We start from the raw sequence: 15,996 nt of genomic DNA, 5'->3' as shown, positions 1-15,996 counted from the left end.
TTTTTCCCTCATGGCTTTATCTTTAAGAAGTTGCTAATGTGCACTCAAAGGTGTAGGAGTTAATTGGGACCAAAAAATTTCAGATAGGTACTTTGCATTGTGAGGGCTTTTTGGCCTTTCCTTTATGTTCACACCAAAGAGGAAGGGAGATGGGGAGTAAGAGGCAAAGAGCATGTGAGGGTTGGAGCCCACCTATATATGTGCATGACAAACAGTAGTTCTGTAGATCTTCAGATTGAAAACGTATCTGTGATATGGAATAATATAAACTATTGCAGCAGTAACTGAATTATGCCAAATTAATTAGGATTTTAAAGTGAAGTGTCATGTGAGGGTTAGAAATCAATGTAAATTATATTCCCAGAATTAAAACCCAAAGGATTAATAATTTCATCATTTTTAGGAGTGTGAAAGTTATTAGAACTCTTCCCTTTCCACACCTTCACTTCCACCTTGTTTACATCTTTGCTGAGGTCTGTACTCTCTGGGATATAAACGTACGGAGTGTTTGCAATACATCACATGAGTTTGCAGTGTAGTTTGCATGTATATATGAAGAAGAAACACTTCAGAATAATCTGAAATTATTTTGTGAATCAGTACTTAGTTATCTCCATTTCTTTAAAAATGAAATCCATAGATGTAGTTTTTGTGCTGATAAGCTCCTGTGGAAGTCTTTTTCTGTTCAGAATCATGCCCAAGGAGGAAAAAAAGTGATACAGACTGATGAATGGCGGAACAGCACTGTGGAGGAAAGACTGGAATATGCTCTTGTAAAGGTGAGTATGTGCAGAAGGTTGTCCTACCCAAGCAAATGGTCCATGGCTTTAAGAGATGTACAATTTCAGCTTCTATTCTATAAGGACTACTCTTGTCTTAAAAACTTACCAGCTGCTATTGTTTTAAAAATTATTAAGAATAAATACCAATTAAATAAAGTAATGAACAAAGAATTACTGTGATTTTTCTTTAAACTTCAGAACTTGATGTCTGTGACTTTAAAGTCTTCTGCTGATGTTAGAACATGCTTTGGGTGGTTTGGGATTGGGTTTTTTTGGTTATTATTTGTTTCTGGTAGAGGTTTTTTTGTGTATGCAGTTTAACAAAACTGCACTGAGTTGCACTTGTGTTGAGGGAGCTTTTCATGTAAATGCGTGGTTCTGTTATGATATGGTTCAGAAAAACAAACCCACTAATACTGGAACATTCCTTGGAATAACTTTGTTCTCCAGAACTATACTCTTTTGCTTGGTAAGGAAACTTACTATAGTTACACATTTGAATTACTCTTAAAGTCTAGAAATACCTAAGGTTATTTTTTTTGTATGTTCATTGTGGTTTTTTTTCTTTGTTTTGTTTTGGGTTTTGTGTGTGGTTTTTTTTTTTTTTTTTGGTATGATGGCAGCTAAATATAAGTTTGGTTTTTGTTTTTTTTTTTTTTTAGAAAGATAAAAGCTTTTCTTTTTCTTACTCAGGGCATAGAGAAGTATGTCACTGCAGATACAGAAGAAGCGAGATTGAATCAGGAAAAATACCCTAGACCTCTAAATATAATTGAAGGGCCTTTGATGAATGGCATGAAAATTGTTGGTGATCTTTTTGGTGCTGGGAAGATGTTTCTGCCTCAGGTAAGGAAAATGTTATTTAATGTGTTTTCAAATTTGGCAAAAACTAACGTGAATTGTAGCCAAAACATTCTATGCTGTTTCTTTTTTCAGACATAGTACTTGAATTGTAAAAATTGAGATACTGCCAGATACAGACCCTGTTTCTTTTGTACTTTGGAACTTGATTTTTTTTATTTTATATATATATAGCTTTGCATTTTTCTTTTCTGAGGCTTTTTTGCTTTATTTAAAATGTAGTCTTAAATCTGGGCCATAATAAAGAGCAAAAGGGGAAAAAAGATCCAAGTAAAATACCATTTGATTACAAGCAGGCTGCCACGCTTAGTACCTAAATCTGGGCCTGTTTGTAGCTTCTCATTCTGTTGTGAGTGATCGAAGAGATTTCACAGCCAGCAGCCTATTACCAAACAACGCTCTGCCAAGATGGAATCTAGGTTTGCAAAAAAAGTTTTGTGGTCTAAATGGATTTTAGGGTATTCCTGTATTTTATCTTGATTTTTCTCCACTCTTCTTTTTTTCTTCTTCCATTTATCTATGCAGGTGATAAAGTCTGCTCGAGTTATGAAGAAAGCAGTTAGCCACCTTATTCCTTACATGGAAAAAGAAAGAGAAGAAAGGAGAGCCAAACAAGGCAGCTCAGAGGAAGAGGCAAGACGCAGTCCTTTGTTTAGTAACTCTTCTATAGTATGCAATGTCAAAAACTGAAATTATTTTTTGTTAACATTTACTTTTATACTGTAGAGTTGATCCAACCATATAGAAACTGACAATCTTGGCTTAATTTGAAGTTGGTCTGAAGTTCATGAAGTGCAGATTTTCTGAAACTCTACTCGGTACATGCCTTACCTGTTGTCAGAGTGTATTGGAGGATGCCACAAGTTTTTATAGGCCTTTTTTGCATCTGTGTAGACATTTAATTCTAGTATTATTTATATCTTCTATTTTTAGCATTGATTGTGGCAAATTTTTCCAATAGCTTTTACTGCTCATGCCCATATTTCCCTTTACTCAGAACTTCCCTCTGACCATTCTCTCAGATAAACTAACCAAACTGCATATTCTTTTTTTTTTTTTAAAGATATGACACAAGACCTTTTGTTATGATAGAATAGTATGCTCACTGTATGTGTTGCTATGACCAAGCTGTGAGTGACAAGTGCTTTATGAAAAGTTAGTTGTCTTTTCATGTGATCATTGCTCCCGCTTTCTGAAGGCTACTTGTAATATAATACAGTAAACATACAAAGTAACAATATGGAAGCAGAAATACTCAACTGATATAAATAAAAGATAGGTAATAACTGAGTAGATAGTAAGTTCCCAGAGAAAGGATTGTGGTTGTTACAAATAGCAGGTAAGTCAACAGTGTCATATGACCGGGAAACAAACAAACAAAAAAACCAACAGAGTAGAATGTACAGAATTTTCTGCTCTACCCAGCTCATTGATAGGACAAGGAGGACAGCATCAAGTTTTCAAGGTGGTACTCAAGGAAAATATGTTAACCAGTAAAAGCATCTCAAAAGAGACCAATGAGAATGATCCAGAAATGCAGACAGTGAAATCTTCAGTGAACATTTGGGATGCATTGACTTGTGTATGAAGTCTGAGGGCAACGAAATACTGTGCAGTCTTGTTAGACGTACCTGTAGAGACTAAAGAAATAAAGTTTCTGCATCCTATCAAGAGTAAACGGATCTTAAATTTCATTGGAAAGATATTTAAGTTAGTCTGTGGAGGGAACAAAATGCCTTAATGATACTAAAGCATTGCAGTATATTGCCTGTGGAAGTTAAGAGCTTTTATTCAGTGACTTACGACGTGGAGAGGCTTTAGTAGGACACCCAACCAGCTCTGTGTTTACCTGAGGCTTTGCCAGTGCCAAATAAAATATGTGGCAGTGGGCTTTGTAGTCTTGTATTGACTTTGAATACCAATTTTGCCCTCTAACATGTATTGTGTTTAAATTTTTTGCAAGCTGTTGTCTGTTCTACGTTTTCTTTCTATCCTTTTTGTTTTACCCATATGTGTCACGTTTGTAGTACTGTTACTGAATTTTATCTTACTGATTTTAGAAAGCTTATTCAGTGTATCAAGTCGATCCTGAACCCTACTCCTGTCCTTTCACATCCTCTCTCCCTCCCCTAATGTTGTTCTTACATTTTATAGATCATCTTAGTTACTTTGGTAACTTCGGTAATGTAGGTTACCAAATTATTTTCTGATTCTTGTAGGCCTTTCCTTTATAGCATCTCCTATTTGACAGGCAACAACTGATCTCTTTGAGATAAGTTTTATTAATTATCTGAGCATATGCCACAAGTACCTTCTTCCAAATTTGATTGATGGAATGTGTGATGGGAACACTGGAAAATGAAGATATATGACATCTTGGTACTAGCAAGATTCTGTGCAGTAGAAAAGTTCAGAAGAAATAGACGAAGTCTTAAAATACTCATGTCTGCTATACTGTAATTATAGGTGCAGTTTTATTGATTAAATATTTTTCTTCTACTCTTGCCTTTGTCTGACTGTCAAATTTATGTTGTGCAGCAACTTTTCTTTTGTCCTGTGGAATATTACATTGTCTTCGTGAGTTCTCAGAGGCAATAGCTTTTATCATAATCTGGTGTTTAACACAAATAAGAAAGAAGAATGGCTGAGTCTAGAGAAAAGGTGATATTTGTGTGTTTTCTTTGGCTTTTCTTTAGATTTTTGAGTGGTTTCTAATTCCTCCCTTCAAATGTTCTTACTGTATATCTTTCCATTTGCTGTGAATCTGTTGAGTGATAAGTGTAAAGAATCCAACTAATATTTTAGAAAGAAAAACAACCTGATAATTGAACGCCACTAATCTCAATGGAAGCATAGTCTTTTCTGCATGTAAAGACGGTGTCTTCTCTCTAATGTCTCAAGCAGATCTGTTCTCTTGTCATAAGTCACCTTTCTGTGTGTCATCTCTTTCCTGCTTGTGCTGTTCCTTAATTTAATGTAGATAACAATGCTGGTATTTAGTACCTTCTGTTTTGTTCTGGTGCTAATTGGAATCAGTGAAATTTGTTGCCTTCCTGGGCACTGGACTAGGACCTACTGGCACTTAATTCTCTGAGTAAAATGTGATAAGTGGAATCTAGGCGGTCCTTTAAAAATACCGCAAGAGATTGTGAGTCACTGTGTGTTCCCCTCCTGTGAGGGGGACAGGAGGGGAAAAAGTAGAGCCCCTATCGTTTTATTTCTTCCACATTCTGCTGGGCAAGGGTTTAGACTTTCTTTGTGAGTATTTTTGTCACTGGAGAGAGAAAAACCAGCTGCATTTATCCCCAAATTTAGATTTGGACTGGGACGAAAATGAGTTGCAGACTCTAGTAGCTGATCTGCCTAATGTTACCCAGGCTACTGTAACCTCCAGGATAGTTTTAGTCTCATACTGCCTGGAAATGCATTGTGTTGATAGCTACATTTGCGGATAAATAGCTGTGGCTGTGGATCTCTATCAGGATTAAAAAAAGAAGCATTTTGGATATGTGCCCAGAACCTGAGGACCTCCTTTCTTGAGACAGTTGAAACCACAATGTGCCCTAAATAGGGTTTATTCAAAGTGCTGAAATACTGTGTGCTCTGGCCCATGTTGTTTGTTGCTCAGCTCACATATTCATTCTTCTCATAGGTAATGTTTTTACTTGCATGTCAGTCACTAGTTAAATCACCAGCAGCTCCTGGGGGCAACGTTTTTTGATCTCCTAATGTTTGGTTAATTTATTTCCCAACCTTTCTCTTACATTCCAGCAACTTATTTTCAGCTGCAAAATTTGAATTTCTGTATAGAGACGGCTGACTTGCCTTCATTTTGCATTTGTAGTTCTGTGTTCTTCTGTAAAATGGGAGCACTGGGGAGATGATCTTTAGTAAGCAGCAGCATTGATAAGGATTCCCGATGTCCCAGCCAATTGTGTTAGGACCATGGGAAATGGTAAATGCTATTATCGCTCTATATAAAGCCACCCCACCCCCAGAAAATGAAACTAATTTATAGCGTCAAGGAATTTAATATGCTTTGGCCCTCTGCAAAGGATGTGATGTTCTGGCTGGGCTGGTAGGTATTTTCAAATTCAACGTGCTCAGGTTTCCACTTGATTTAAATTCTGTGCAAATCAGGTAGTCTGCTACTGGCATTTCATCCTGCATCAATGCAAACATGGCTGGAGCTGCTCCAAATGACAATATAAATTAGACCTCTAAAAATGTATCATGAAGACCCATGTCTTACTGGAAGATTGTAGAGGAATTCCACTATTGCACTTCTGGCAGGACCCTTTGTCAGGGCTGAGTGCCACCTAACTTAGGTTCAGTCTGATAGTGCACATTCCCTTCTTCAAGGAGATTCTTCTTCCCAAGTGTTTGTTCAAACTGGGCAGTCTGAAGTAGCTTGATCAGTGCACAGAAATGTCTCTTGCTGCTTATGTTGCATAAACAGTTAGTCTTTTCTGCTTTTCCTGATTCCTCTCATGGAATTTCTTTCATTCTGCTCAACATTGCATTGGAGAAACATTGCTGTTGATGCATGAGCAGATGTATGATCATGAACCTTCATACCCTATTGTTTTAAATACTTAAAATATTTATTGGTGAGTTTTGCTCTTGAAACAGAAGTACTTTATAGGATTCCAGTTATTGCACTGCACAGAATGCTATCCAACTCTGATTTTCTTGTGAGTGGTGTTGTTTGTGTTATTTTTCTTAACAGTTTTGAAAAACATGCAGTCAGTTTGCATGAACGTGTCTTGTGCAAGTTTTTATTACCTGCATCTTATGAAGTAGTTGTTGATATTGATTATATCACTTCTGCTGATATTGAGAGAATACTGAAGCTTATGAGTAATTGAATTCTTGTGCCATTTGTTCAACTTTCAGGATCCTTATAATGGTACAATAGTACTAGCAACTGTGAAAGGTGATGTACATGATATTGGCAAGAACATTGTGGGAGTCGTTCTGGGCTGCAACAACTTCAGGTAAAGAGAATAAACTGGGTAGTTGGGAGTATGACTGTAAAAAGCTAGATAATTAGTATACTAGGCCTACTGAAGCTGTGGAGGTAATAGTTAGAGATGAGTATATATTAGGAACTGTTCTTCCTTCCCATAGCAGTGACAGGAACATAGATTGTACCAGTTATTACAGATATGGAGGCAAGAGGGACCTTAGCATCTTTTTGTAATTCCTTTTTTCTAAGAAGTTGCCGTCAGAGATGAATACAGCTTAATATTAAACTGAAAAATAAGTGGGAGAATTAAGTGTTGCATGTAACATTATTTAAACGTATGTATAAAGCCTTAAACATAGAAGTGTATTATCTGAAGAAACCAGACAGGACAATTCCTGAAGGCAAGAGTGCTTGTGTGTTTTGTGGTGTGCTGGGAAAAAAGGATATCTTGGTATGTTTTTCAAGTTGTTTGTCAACTACAAGGTTTTAAAAACTGACTGTGGTACATCTTGTTAAATAAGGGATGAGATTTTAATTCTGAGTTTTAAAAAGTGAAACTTCAAGAAAAGTCAGTACTTTCAAAGCCTGTGTGCATACAGGGTTGACAGCAGTGTTGGAATGAATGGTCATATTTCTGTCAGAGCCCTCTATCGATCATTGTGCGGACCTGAATGCTCTGGAACTCTGTCTTGTCATTCATTCATTTTGTTTTGATTTTGACTTGTTCTTTAAAAGAGAGCAAAGATAATTTCATCATTTTAAAACACAAAGCGCTGAGGGAAGTAACAGCATTGTGTATATGCAGTGTATCCTGTTTCATTACTTCTTGAAATTGTTTTTTTTTCTCCAACTTTCTTGATTTTTATTTTTTATTTTTAACTTAGAGGAGTGGTGTTTTCTGTCACCATGAATACAAGTGAGACTGAATGAAGCCAGCAGGCTTGCATGGCTCACTTGAAGCAGGGGAATGGGAAATAGGTAGAGATTTTGACAATGGCTTGGGCTAATAGGAATAGAGTGCTGGCAAAGAAATAGCAGTGTCTCACTTCATAAAATGCATGATAAAAAAACAACAACAAGGTCAGTTTATATTCCTAATATAAGGTATGATACCACAAAAATGTTTAGTATTGTCTAAACAACCTCAAATAAAAATTAATCACTAAAGAACCCACCATTTTCTTATCTACTGTGTGTCATTAGTAACTTTAGCGTATTGAAATTTTTTCCAGACTCATAGGTGTTTCTATATTAGAACTCCCAACGGTTGTGTGAAGGGAAACAAACAAAAATTAATCTTCATTTTAACTCTGATAAACAGTAAGAGCAATGTGTTTGCCCCAGAACAGAACTGACTACTCTTTAAAAGAATCTTGTCATCTCACTTCTTTTCACAGAGTTATTGATTTAGGAGTCATGACTCCATGTGATAAGATATTGAGAGCTGCTGTTGAGAACAAAGCAGGTATAGAGAGATTTCATTAGTACTCCTAAATTATTTAATTTCAAACCTTGCTCTCTGCTTTTTTCAGTGTTTTGGTTTTTTTTTTTTTTTTTCCCCTGCTCATTGCATTTCTGTGCTGCCTATCATTTTATCAGACTACCTTAGGTAAATCAAAACTTTTCCATTAACAGTAATAACAGTATTTGGCTCTTCCATGAAACTTAGCACCAAGGAACTGAAACCTGCATTAAAAGGACAACTCTACTTGTAGAGATGTTTTAGTATTTGTTGTTTAGAATTTGTTTCACACATGGATAAATGGAAATAAATGGAAATTTGGAAAGGTTGACTAACTTTATGTTGGGTTTTAAATCAGTATAAGAATTTGGCCTTTCCAAAGCAAGGAAAGTAGGATGAATTATTCTAGTAAAAAAATTGAACTGAGTTATAGTTGTTGTGAAACAGTCTTGTAAAAGATGATTTGTGTGGAACACAGGTGATGAAATTGAAAAGCATTTACTGTTTCTAAGAGCAGAGTTCACAGGCTCTGAGGTTTGAAGTTTGCTAATCAGAAGTATTGTAGTTTATTATGAAACTGGAGCAGTGAGTATTCAGCAGCTGTGAAGACTGAGAAATCTCTTAAACTGAGGATTCAGAATCGCTTTCATTCTTTCTGATTTAGGTAAACCTGTCTAATCTAGAAGATATTACCATGCTTTCTATCTCAGTGTTTTCTATCTGATGCATGAAGCTAGGAATTAAAGACTTTCACTCTAAAATGATGCATAAATTTTTACAGGATTTCCTAAACCTTTTATATGTATGTGTTTGTAAATTTTAAATAGATATTATTGGTCTGTCTGGTCTCATCACCCCATCTTTGGATGAAATGATATTTGTCGCCAAAGAAATGGAGAGATTGGCAATAAAGATTCCTTTGCTGATTGGAGGAGCAACTACTTCTAAGTAAGATATCACCTTTGGGAAGATGGGGAATGCGTGTGATAATAGTGTCAACCAGGGGAAAATCTTTGTAGCCATTTCTCTCTCCCTTTTTCCTTGTTTTCTCCAGATGCACGTGCTTGGTATTTATTTACTTAAGACTATTATTTCTTTTATCAAGTACTGAAATACAGTACTACAGTGTAGTTGGAATAGAACAAATACCAGACACACTTTTTGTTTTTGCAAATGTATTTTGTATCTGGAAATACTATTGTGGTAACTTCTAAAAATTAACGTGCATATTCATATGAATATGGTTCTGTTATTCTAAACGGTAGAATGGGTAGCATTCTGAATATCATAGAATCGTAGAATGGCTTGGGTTGACAGGGGTCCCCAGGATAATCGAGTACCAACCCGCCTGGATCAGGCAGGGCCATCAACCTCCAGATCTGGTACAAGACCAGGCTGCCCATGGCCACATCCAACCTGATCTTGAACGCTTCCAGGAATGGGGCATCCTCCCTGGACAGCCTGTTCTAGCATCTCACTACTCTCTCTGTGAAGAACTTCCCCCCGACATCCAATCTAAACTTCCCCTCCTTGAACTTAAAACCATTCCCCCTTGTCTTCTTACTGTCTACCCTTGTAAAAAGTCGATTCCCCAGAATGATTCCCCAGTGTGAATGATTCTGAGACTAGAGATGGTCATACAGACATCAAGGTGCTATTATCTTTCAGGAAGTTGGTATTTTCCTGAATCATTGTACAGCACTGTGGTGACTGGGTTGAACCACCAATCCTGTTCAAGCAGGGTGATAGAGGATACATTCTAGCAGCTTGCCTTTAAGTAGCTACCATTTTGTATTTGTTAGGCTGAACTTTTTTTTTGTTGATACCTTGTTCTCTCTGATCCATTCCAATGAAGTAATGCAGCTGCTGTGATACCCTTAAGAACAGTGTTGACAGCTTGCTGACATCTAGTATGAGCATTACGACAGATATGTTTTAGGCATTGTGTAATGGCCTTGTCATACTTTGCTAAGTGGTTTATGTACAGTATCTTTCAGTAGGTGACAGCTCAGAAGGCTGCAGAGGTCATTTCTTGTGTAACTAAAAGCTGTTAGCAGTATTACTTCCTTTAGCAGAGCAGCACGTAGTCCATCAGAACCATTAGCTACATGTATTTTGTATTGTTGGCCTTAGCAAACAGGAAATAGCAGGATCGCTACCCGTCTTTATTGGTCCTATGGTTCTTCTTTTTCACAAGCCTCTTTAGCTATGACTGCTGTATTGAGAACAAACAAGGAGTTTTTTTCCTAAACAAATGAAAAAATGGATAGGGCATTTCTAAGTAGAGGGCCTTAGAGAGCCCTTTTTTCTGTCTTTTTAGTGTCTGTAGAGCACTGTGGCATAATAATTGATGTAAAATAAGCAGCATCAAACAGATCTGTAAAATTTATACGTAGAGATGAATGCAGATGGGCAGCATAAATTTTGTCCTTAAATGTAGAAATAATTAAATCATATATAAAATCTGTTTTGTATTCATAAACAATTGTACTCACATGAACTCTATATAAATATATAAGCACATGACTGGACACTTACAGTTTCTTTAAAATGTGTCAGATGATGGTATGCTTTATGGAAAACTAGATTAATAGTATGTATTTAATTTCACTTGCACAGCTTTAAATTTAACCTTGTGTATTCTGAAAAGTTGTGTATACATTAGAGCTTGCTAATGAAGAACTATCTGCGTTTATTCTCTGAAATAGGTAGACGCCATGATTTGTAATTGGTAGACCATGCGTACTTGGAAAGGCAGAAAATGAGGTTAGTTTGAAAGAGAGAGACTAGATTCTGACTACAGAATCTACGTAATGAAGTTTCACTTCAATTTACAGCAATGTTTGTGTTATTTGCTGTGCTACTTTGTGAAATTCAGATGTTGACAAATAGTGGTGATGGTTTTATTGTGGTAATGTTTGTTTAAAAAAATACGTACCTGATGATACAGTGCCTGTGTAGGATTATGCTCTGTTTGTTTACTTTTTCTGTTTCTATCAAAATGGATGATAAAGTATCTTTCTTTCTAACAAACTGAGCTGCTAATATCAACAGTGCATCACCTAGAATCAAATTAAGGTGTTCTTAGACGAATGGTTATTGAACTGTTGCACAGTCATCATTAACCTTATGTTCAAGTGTTTTTACTTTTTGATAGAACCTGAAGAAAAGAGAGGTTAGGCCTGCTGCTTACTTTTGATTGGAATATGAGTATATATTAAATAAACTGGGAGTTCTTAATTTAGGTGACTAGGCTGACATAGCAGATGCACGTCTGTTCTGTGTTATTGCCATTGGTAGAATTCCTTTTTCAGGTAAATGGAAAGCTTCTGCCTCTGAAGTAGAGCATTATAGAAATTGAAATAATCATCACTGGAATGCATTAATGTTAATCCACACACCCAGAAGATAGCATGTGGGAGGAAAAGATGTAAGATGAGCAAACAAGATTTTACCTTATTTTTTCTATTTTTTGTTAGTGAGAAAGTTCCAAACTAAACCTGAAATTTCTGAGAATTAACCTAACAAATTGCTGACTTTCAGTCAGCTGGTAAGACGCTGAGGAAATATAAGCTGTCTCATTACTTATAAAGCATTCTGATACTCGTTGAAGTAAAGTTTTTATGTAGCTATTATTAAAAATCTGCTGTTCATCAGTGGTTTCTTGTTTTGAAATTCTGGTCTGTGCATTGTCAGGATGTATTTCGTATTTCGCAGGGGCTACTGTTTGTTTTCCTGCTTTTGTTTGTTTCAGTTCTGAAATGCTCACTTTCTTTTTCATTTAAGAACACATACAGCTGTTAAAATTGCCCCCCGCTATAGTGCACCTGTAATTCATGTCCTGGATGCATCCAAGAGTGTTGTGGTTGTAAGTTCTAATTTATAATTTCTCATTTACGCAAGTATATATGCCCAGCTTTTCTTTCTTATGCCTCTCATCTTTCTATCTAAATTTTAATATTATAGCAAAAAATGGAAGAGATACTACACAGACCACTTCCTAAACTGGTGTTGCTTCAGCAGTTTTTTTATAGCCACTTAGTTTTCTCATCGAGCTGATTTACTTACTGTCATTGGATACCTATATTTACATGTCAGTTTGTCTAATTATCTAATGCTGGTGACATGATTCACTCTGAATCCTTGACCGTAGTTCTGAGATGTTTGAAGATGAGGAACGATGTGATTATATGTGATCTCCTGTTCTCCCTTTCGAGTATATTTGTGAGATTAGAGATATGGAAACAGGAAAACAGTACTATGAAGTGGCTGACTGAAGATTTTTGGAATAGGTGCTCACTCTGTTAGACAAATAGGTAGTCTTAGTGGGGAAAAAAAAATAAAAAAGAAGTAGCTGCCTGTTGTTTATTTGACTATTCAGCCTGTAGAGACATAAATTATCCCTCTTTTGGTCTTTTGAGAGCAGGATGGAACTCTACTAATATTACCTGTGTAGAAGGGCAATATTCTCACTCATCCTATGTTTAAATATGTTTTGAATATAGTTTACCATTTAGTGGTAAGGCTTAAGTTAGTATTGTCAGATTTAATTGGGTAAAATTCACTGAAAGTAATGTCTAAAAGATAGCTTAGTCTGAAATTCATGTTGTGTTCTCATAGTATGTATTTAGTGTGTTCTCTTTCCTTTCTGCAGTGCTCCCAGCTCTTAGATGAAAGTGTAAAGGATGATTTCTTTGAGGAAATATTAGAGGAATATGAAGAAATTAGACAAGAGCACTATGAGTCTCTCAAGGTACAAATGTAAATAATCTAGTTTTTCTCTTGTTTGAAGTGGTGGGTACTTACATAATTACTAACTCTGAGTTTCAGCTCTTAATGAAGACCTTGATGTATACTTGTGCTGATTTTGAAAAAATAAATAAAATTCTAGCCTGTAGGGGATAATTCTACATGAGTCTAACATACTGCTGGCAAAGTCAAGATTGTCTGAAATGAAAACTCACTGATACCTAGGATAGCTCTATGTTGCTGGCAGTCATGTCAGCTTAACCAGTCTTCAGGAAACCAATGCTCTCCTATGGCAGTAGCTGAAAACAGGGAAATGCACTGAGGTAACTAAAATGACACCAACTGTTTTTGCTGATCCTGTTTTATTGCGTATTTCACACTACCGCATTTTCCTGTTGTGTTTGTGTTGTTTTGGTTAGGGATCTGAACAGCTTCAAAGTAGAGAACTTGTACTGCAATTTTAGGAGAGTGAAGGGAAAGCAGAGAGAAATGAAAGGTGGGGCGTGACAGTGCGTATATAAACTTTATTTGTCTGTTCGGCTTTTCTATCTTTTTATAGAGAAACGTAGAAGCAAACTGAAAGTGATCTGACTCTTAAATAGTCTTTTGATAGACAGAGATAAAGGTTGAGGCCTCCTACTCAGAAGAATGAATCCAGCCAAGTTTAAGACTATCCATTTTAAGATCAGTTCACAAATTGAGATGACCAATTGCAGGGCTCTCATTTAAAGAGAATTTTGTAGTGAATTCAGTTAGGAGTTTTTGGTAATTTTTTTTTTTTTTTTTCAGAATTGCCCTGTAAAAGGTTTTGACTATAATTGTATGACCACTGCGATGGTTAGACTTTGTTATAAAGATGTGTGTTTTCATAAGAGTAACCGTTATGTCCGTACAGGAAAGAAGATACTTGTCTCTACAGCAAGCTAGAAGAAAAGGTTTCCATAATGACTGGTTGTCAGACCACAAACCTGGTCAGTTTATATGTTGTTGGTTGTAGAGGTGGTGATTTTCTTGTGTCTTTGTTTCATTTTATCTGTTGATTTAATTAACTGGATGATGCTTCATTAAACTTCAAGATGTAGTAGCATTGTGTTAGAAATAAGGTAACAACTTGAATAAACTCACGTCTATATGAGCAGACTTTTTTTCATTGCTTAAGTTCCATCTTGCTGATCTGTTTCAACTTCATAATTTTTCACAGTAATTTAAAACAAAAAAGCAAAACATCTCAAAACAAAAATTAATAAGAAATAGGGGTAAAAATCTAAAACATAGTCACCCATAACCCCATATAATCAAAAATCAGAGTAATGCACCCTTTCCAAAATAATATTGAACTGGCTCATACTGCGAAGCTTATGTACTGCTTCTAGGCAGCACTAGTTGTGACACACCATTTTATCAAATTCCTCCTTACAATTTAATGGAAAAAAAAGGTAGATATTTTTTTACCTGTTTCTGTACCATTTTTGTTGTTTTAATACTAAACACCAGAATTAGAAACAACCTTCCACCCAACCACAAGAAGGTGCCTCCTGCAGTGGCATTAACAGGTGACTGCTTTGTCACTTCGTTTACAGGACTATTGCAGGTTAGCCCCTCTTAGGCAGGAAAGCTCCACACAGCTGCTCACTCACTCCCACCCCAATGGGATGGGGAAGAGAATCTGGAGGATAAAATAGAGTCTCAAGGAAATGCTGATTTTCAGTTGCTCATATTAATAAAAGCTGTGTTATAAAGTAGTGAACAGCAGAGATAAAACAAGTACAAAGCTTGTGGCTGCATCATAGCAAAGATCCATATCTCTCTTTCACTTCTGATGCATACACATAACAGTGTGTGATGGTAGCAAAAGCTCTTACAAATTTCATATTAATTGTCGGAGCTATTTTACAATACCATAGCACATTATGTCTGTATAAAGAAAGTGGCATTTGTAATTACATGTGACACAGGCCTATGAAATCTTTTGGGTATGGATAGGTCGATTTTGGTCTTACGTTGAATATTTTGTCCCATGAAATAAGTAGAAAATTCAAACATCAAGTAAGAATTGATTTACAGAAAATTACAGAAGACCTTATATTTCTTATTTTGACTTTTTATGATTTTTTTAAAATTGTCTTTTAAACCCAGAGTATGGTATAACTTGGGCAGGATGTGGCAGTGAGAATTTGAAATTACTTCAGAAGAGTTTATTTGCAGAGGTGGAGGCTGGGAAGCATCAATTATGCTGCACATATTAGTGCAATATTAAATAATTGTCTTCATGTCAGATTGTACTTCTGATTCTTACAGTGAAACCAAAATTCATTGGTACAAAAGTCTTTGAAGATTATGACCTGAAGAGGCTAGTAGAGTACATTGACTGGAAGCCTTTCTTTGACGTCTGGCAACTTAGAGGAAAATATCCCAACCGGGGTTTTCCTAAAGTCTTTAATGATAAAACAGTAGGTAAGTAATGAAATTGCATTTACTTTGTGTGTATGCAGCATTCAGATTGTGAATATTTTGAAATAGACAGAAATGGTGAAAATGCATTCTGGAAGCTGGTTGCCCTGCCAATGGCAGGGGGACTGGAGCCTGATGAACCTTGAGGTCCTTTTCCAACCTAAGCTATTCTATGATTCATTGGCACTTAAATGTTACTGTGTAAAACAACATTTACTGATGTTGTCACATGAAGTAGGAAGGTGCTTAGTCATATTTAGAATTCACTGCTAAAGCATGGGCTGCTATTTTAACAGCAGAAAATGGCAACAGAGCAATTAGCACATATCCCTGTTAAGGGCAAAGATGTCAAGAGGGCTTTTCCTCTCTTTGATACTACTCTGTAGGCTTTGGAATATGTGATGAAGTTGAAGTAAATGTTTTCTATTTCTATAATTCTATTTCATTGTGGTAATGTAGGCACATGCATGCTTTCCATATTGCTCATTTCATTCTGAGTCCTCTGCCCCAGCTATGATGGTGATGGCTGTAACATTTGTTTTGAGATGCATGTTGTTACAGCTGTACAGACATTATCACACTTGCTATGCTCACTGTTTGCTCTGGCTGACAGATTGCTGCAGTAGAGAATTTCGTGGAAAATGAAGCAATCTTAAGCGGTTCTTAGACTTGTTCAACTGGTTGTGAATGCTTGTCTTTTCTAAAGGTTCTCTCTCTTTTTT

The 15,996-nt window shown here is 36.2% G+C and overlaps 1 protein-coding gene across 3 annotated transcripts in view; it reads left to right on the top strand.

Moving 5' to 3' along the window:
- Window positions 1-15,996, top strand: part of MTR (5-methyltetrahydrofolate-homocysteine methyltransferase) — a 57,569-nt gene that overhangs the window by 36,352 nt on the left and 5,221 nt on the right. For all 3 annotated transcript variants that reach the window (XM_010706984.3, XM_010706985.2, XM_010706986.2), the window contains 10 exons: window positions 690-779; window positions 1,476-1,628; window positions 2,169-2,276; window positions 6,540-6,640; window positions 8,010-8,077; window positions 8,902-9,022; window positions 11,861-11,942; window positions 12,729-12,827; window positions 13,719-13,794; window positions 15,122-15,277. In XM_010706984.3, the coding sequence (XP_010705286.1) occupies window positions 690-779; window positions 1,476-1,628; window positions 2,169-2,276; window positions 6,540-6,640; window positions 8,010-8,077; window positions 8,902-9,022; window positions 11,861-11,942; window positions 12,729-12,827; window positions 13,719-13,794; window positions 15,122-15,277 (1,054 nt within the window). The remainder of the gene's footprint in view (window positions 1-689; window positions 780-1,475; window positions 1,629-2,168; window positions 2,277-6,539; window positions 6,641-8,009; window positions 8,078-8,901; window positions 9,023-11,860; window positions 11,943-12,728; window positions 12,828-13,718; window positions 13,795-15,121; window positions 15,278-15,996) is intronic.

The sequence above is a fragment of the Meleagris gallopavo genome, chromosome 2 (genome assembly GCF_000146605.3).
Source record: "Meleagris gallopavo isolate NT-WF06-2002-E0010 breed Aviagen turkey brand Nicholas breeding stock chromosome 2, Turkey_5.1, whole genome shotgun sequence".
NCBI lineage: Eukaryota > Metazoa > Chordata > Aves > Galliformes > Phasianidae > Meleagris > Meleagris gallopavo.
This window is presented reverse-complemented; position numbering and strand designations above follow the sequence as displayed.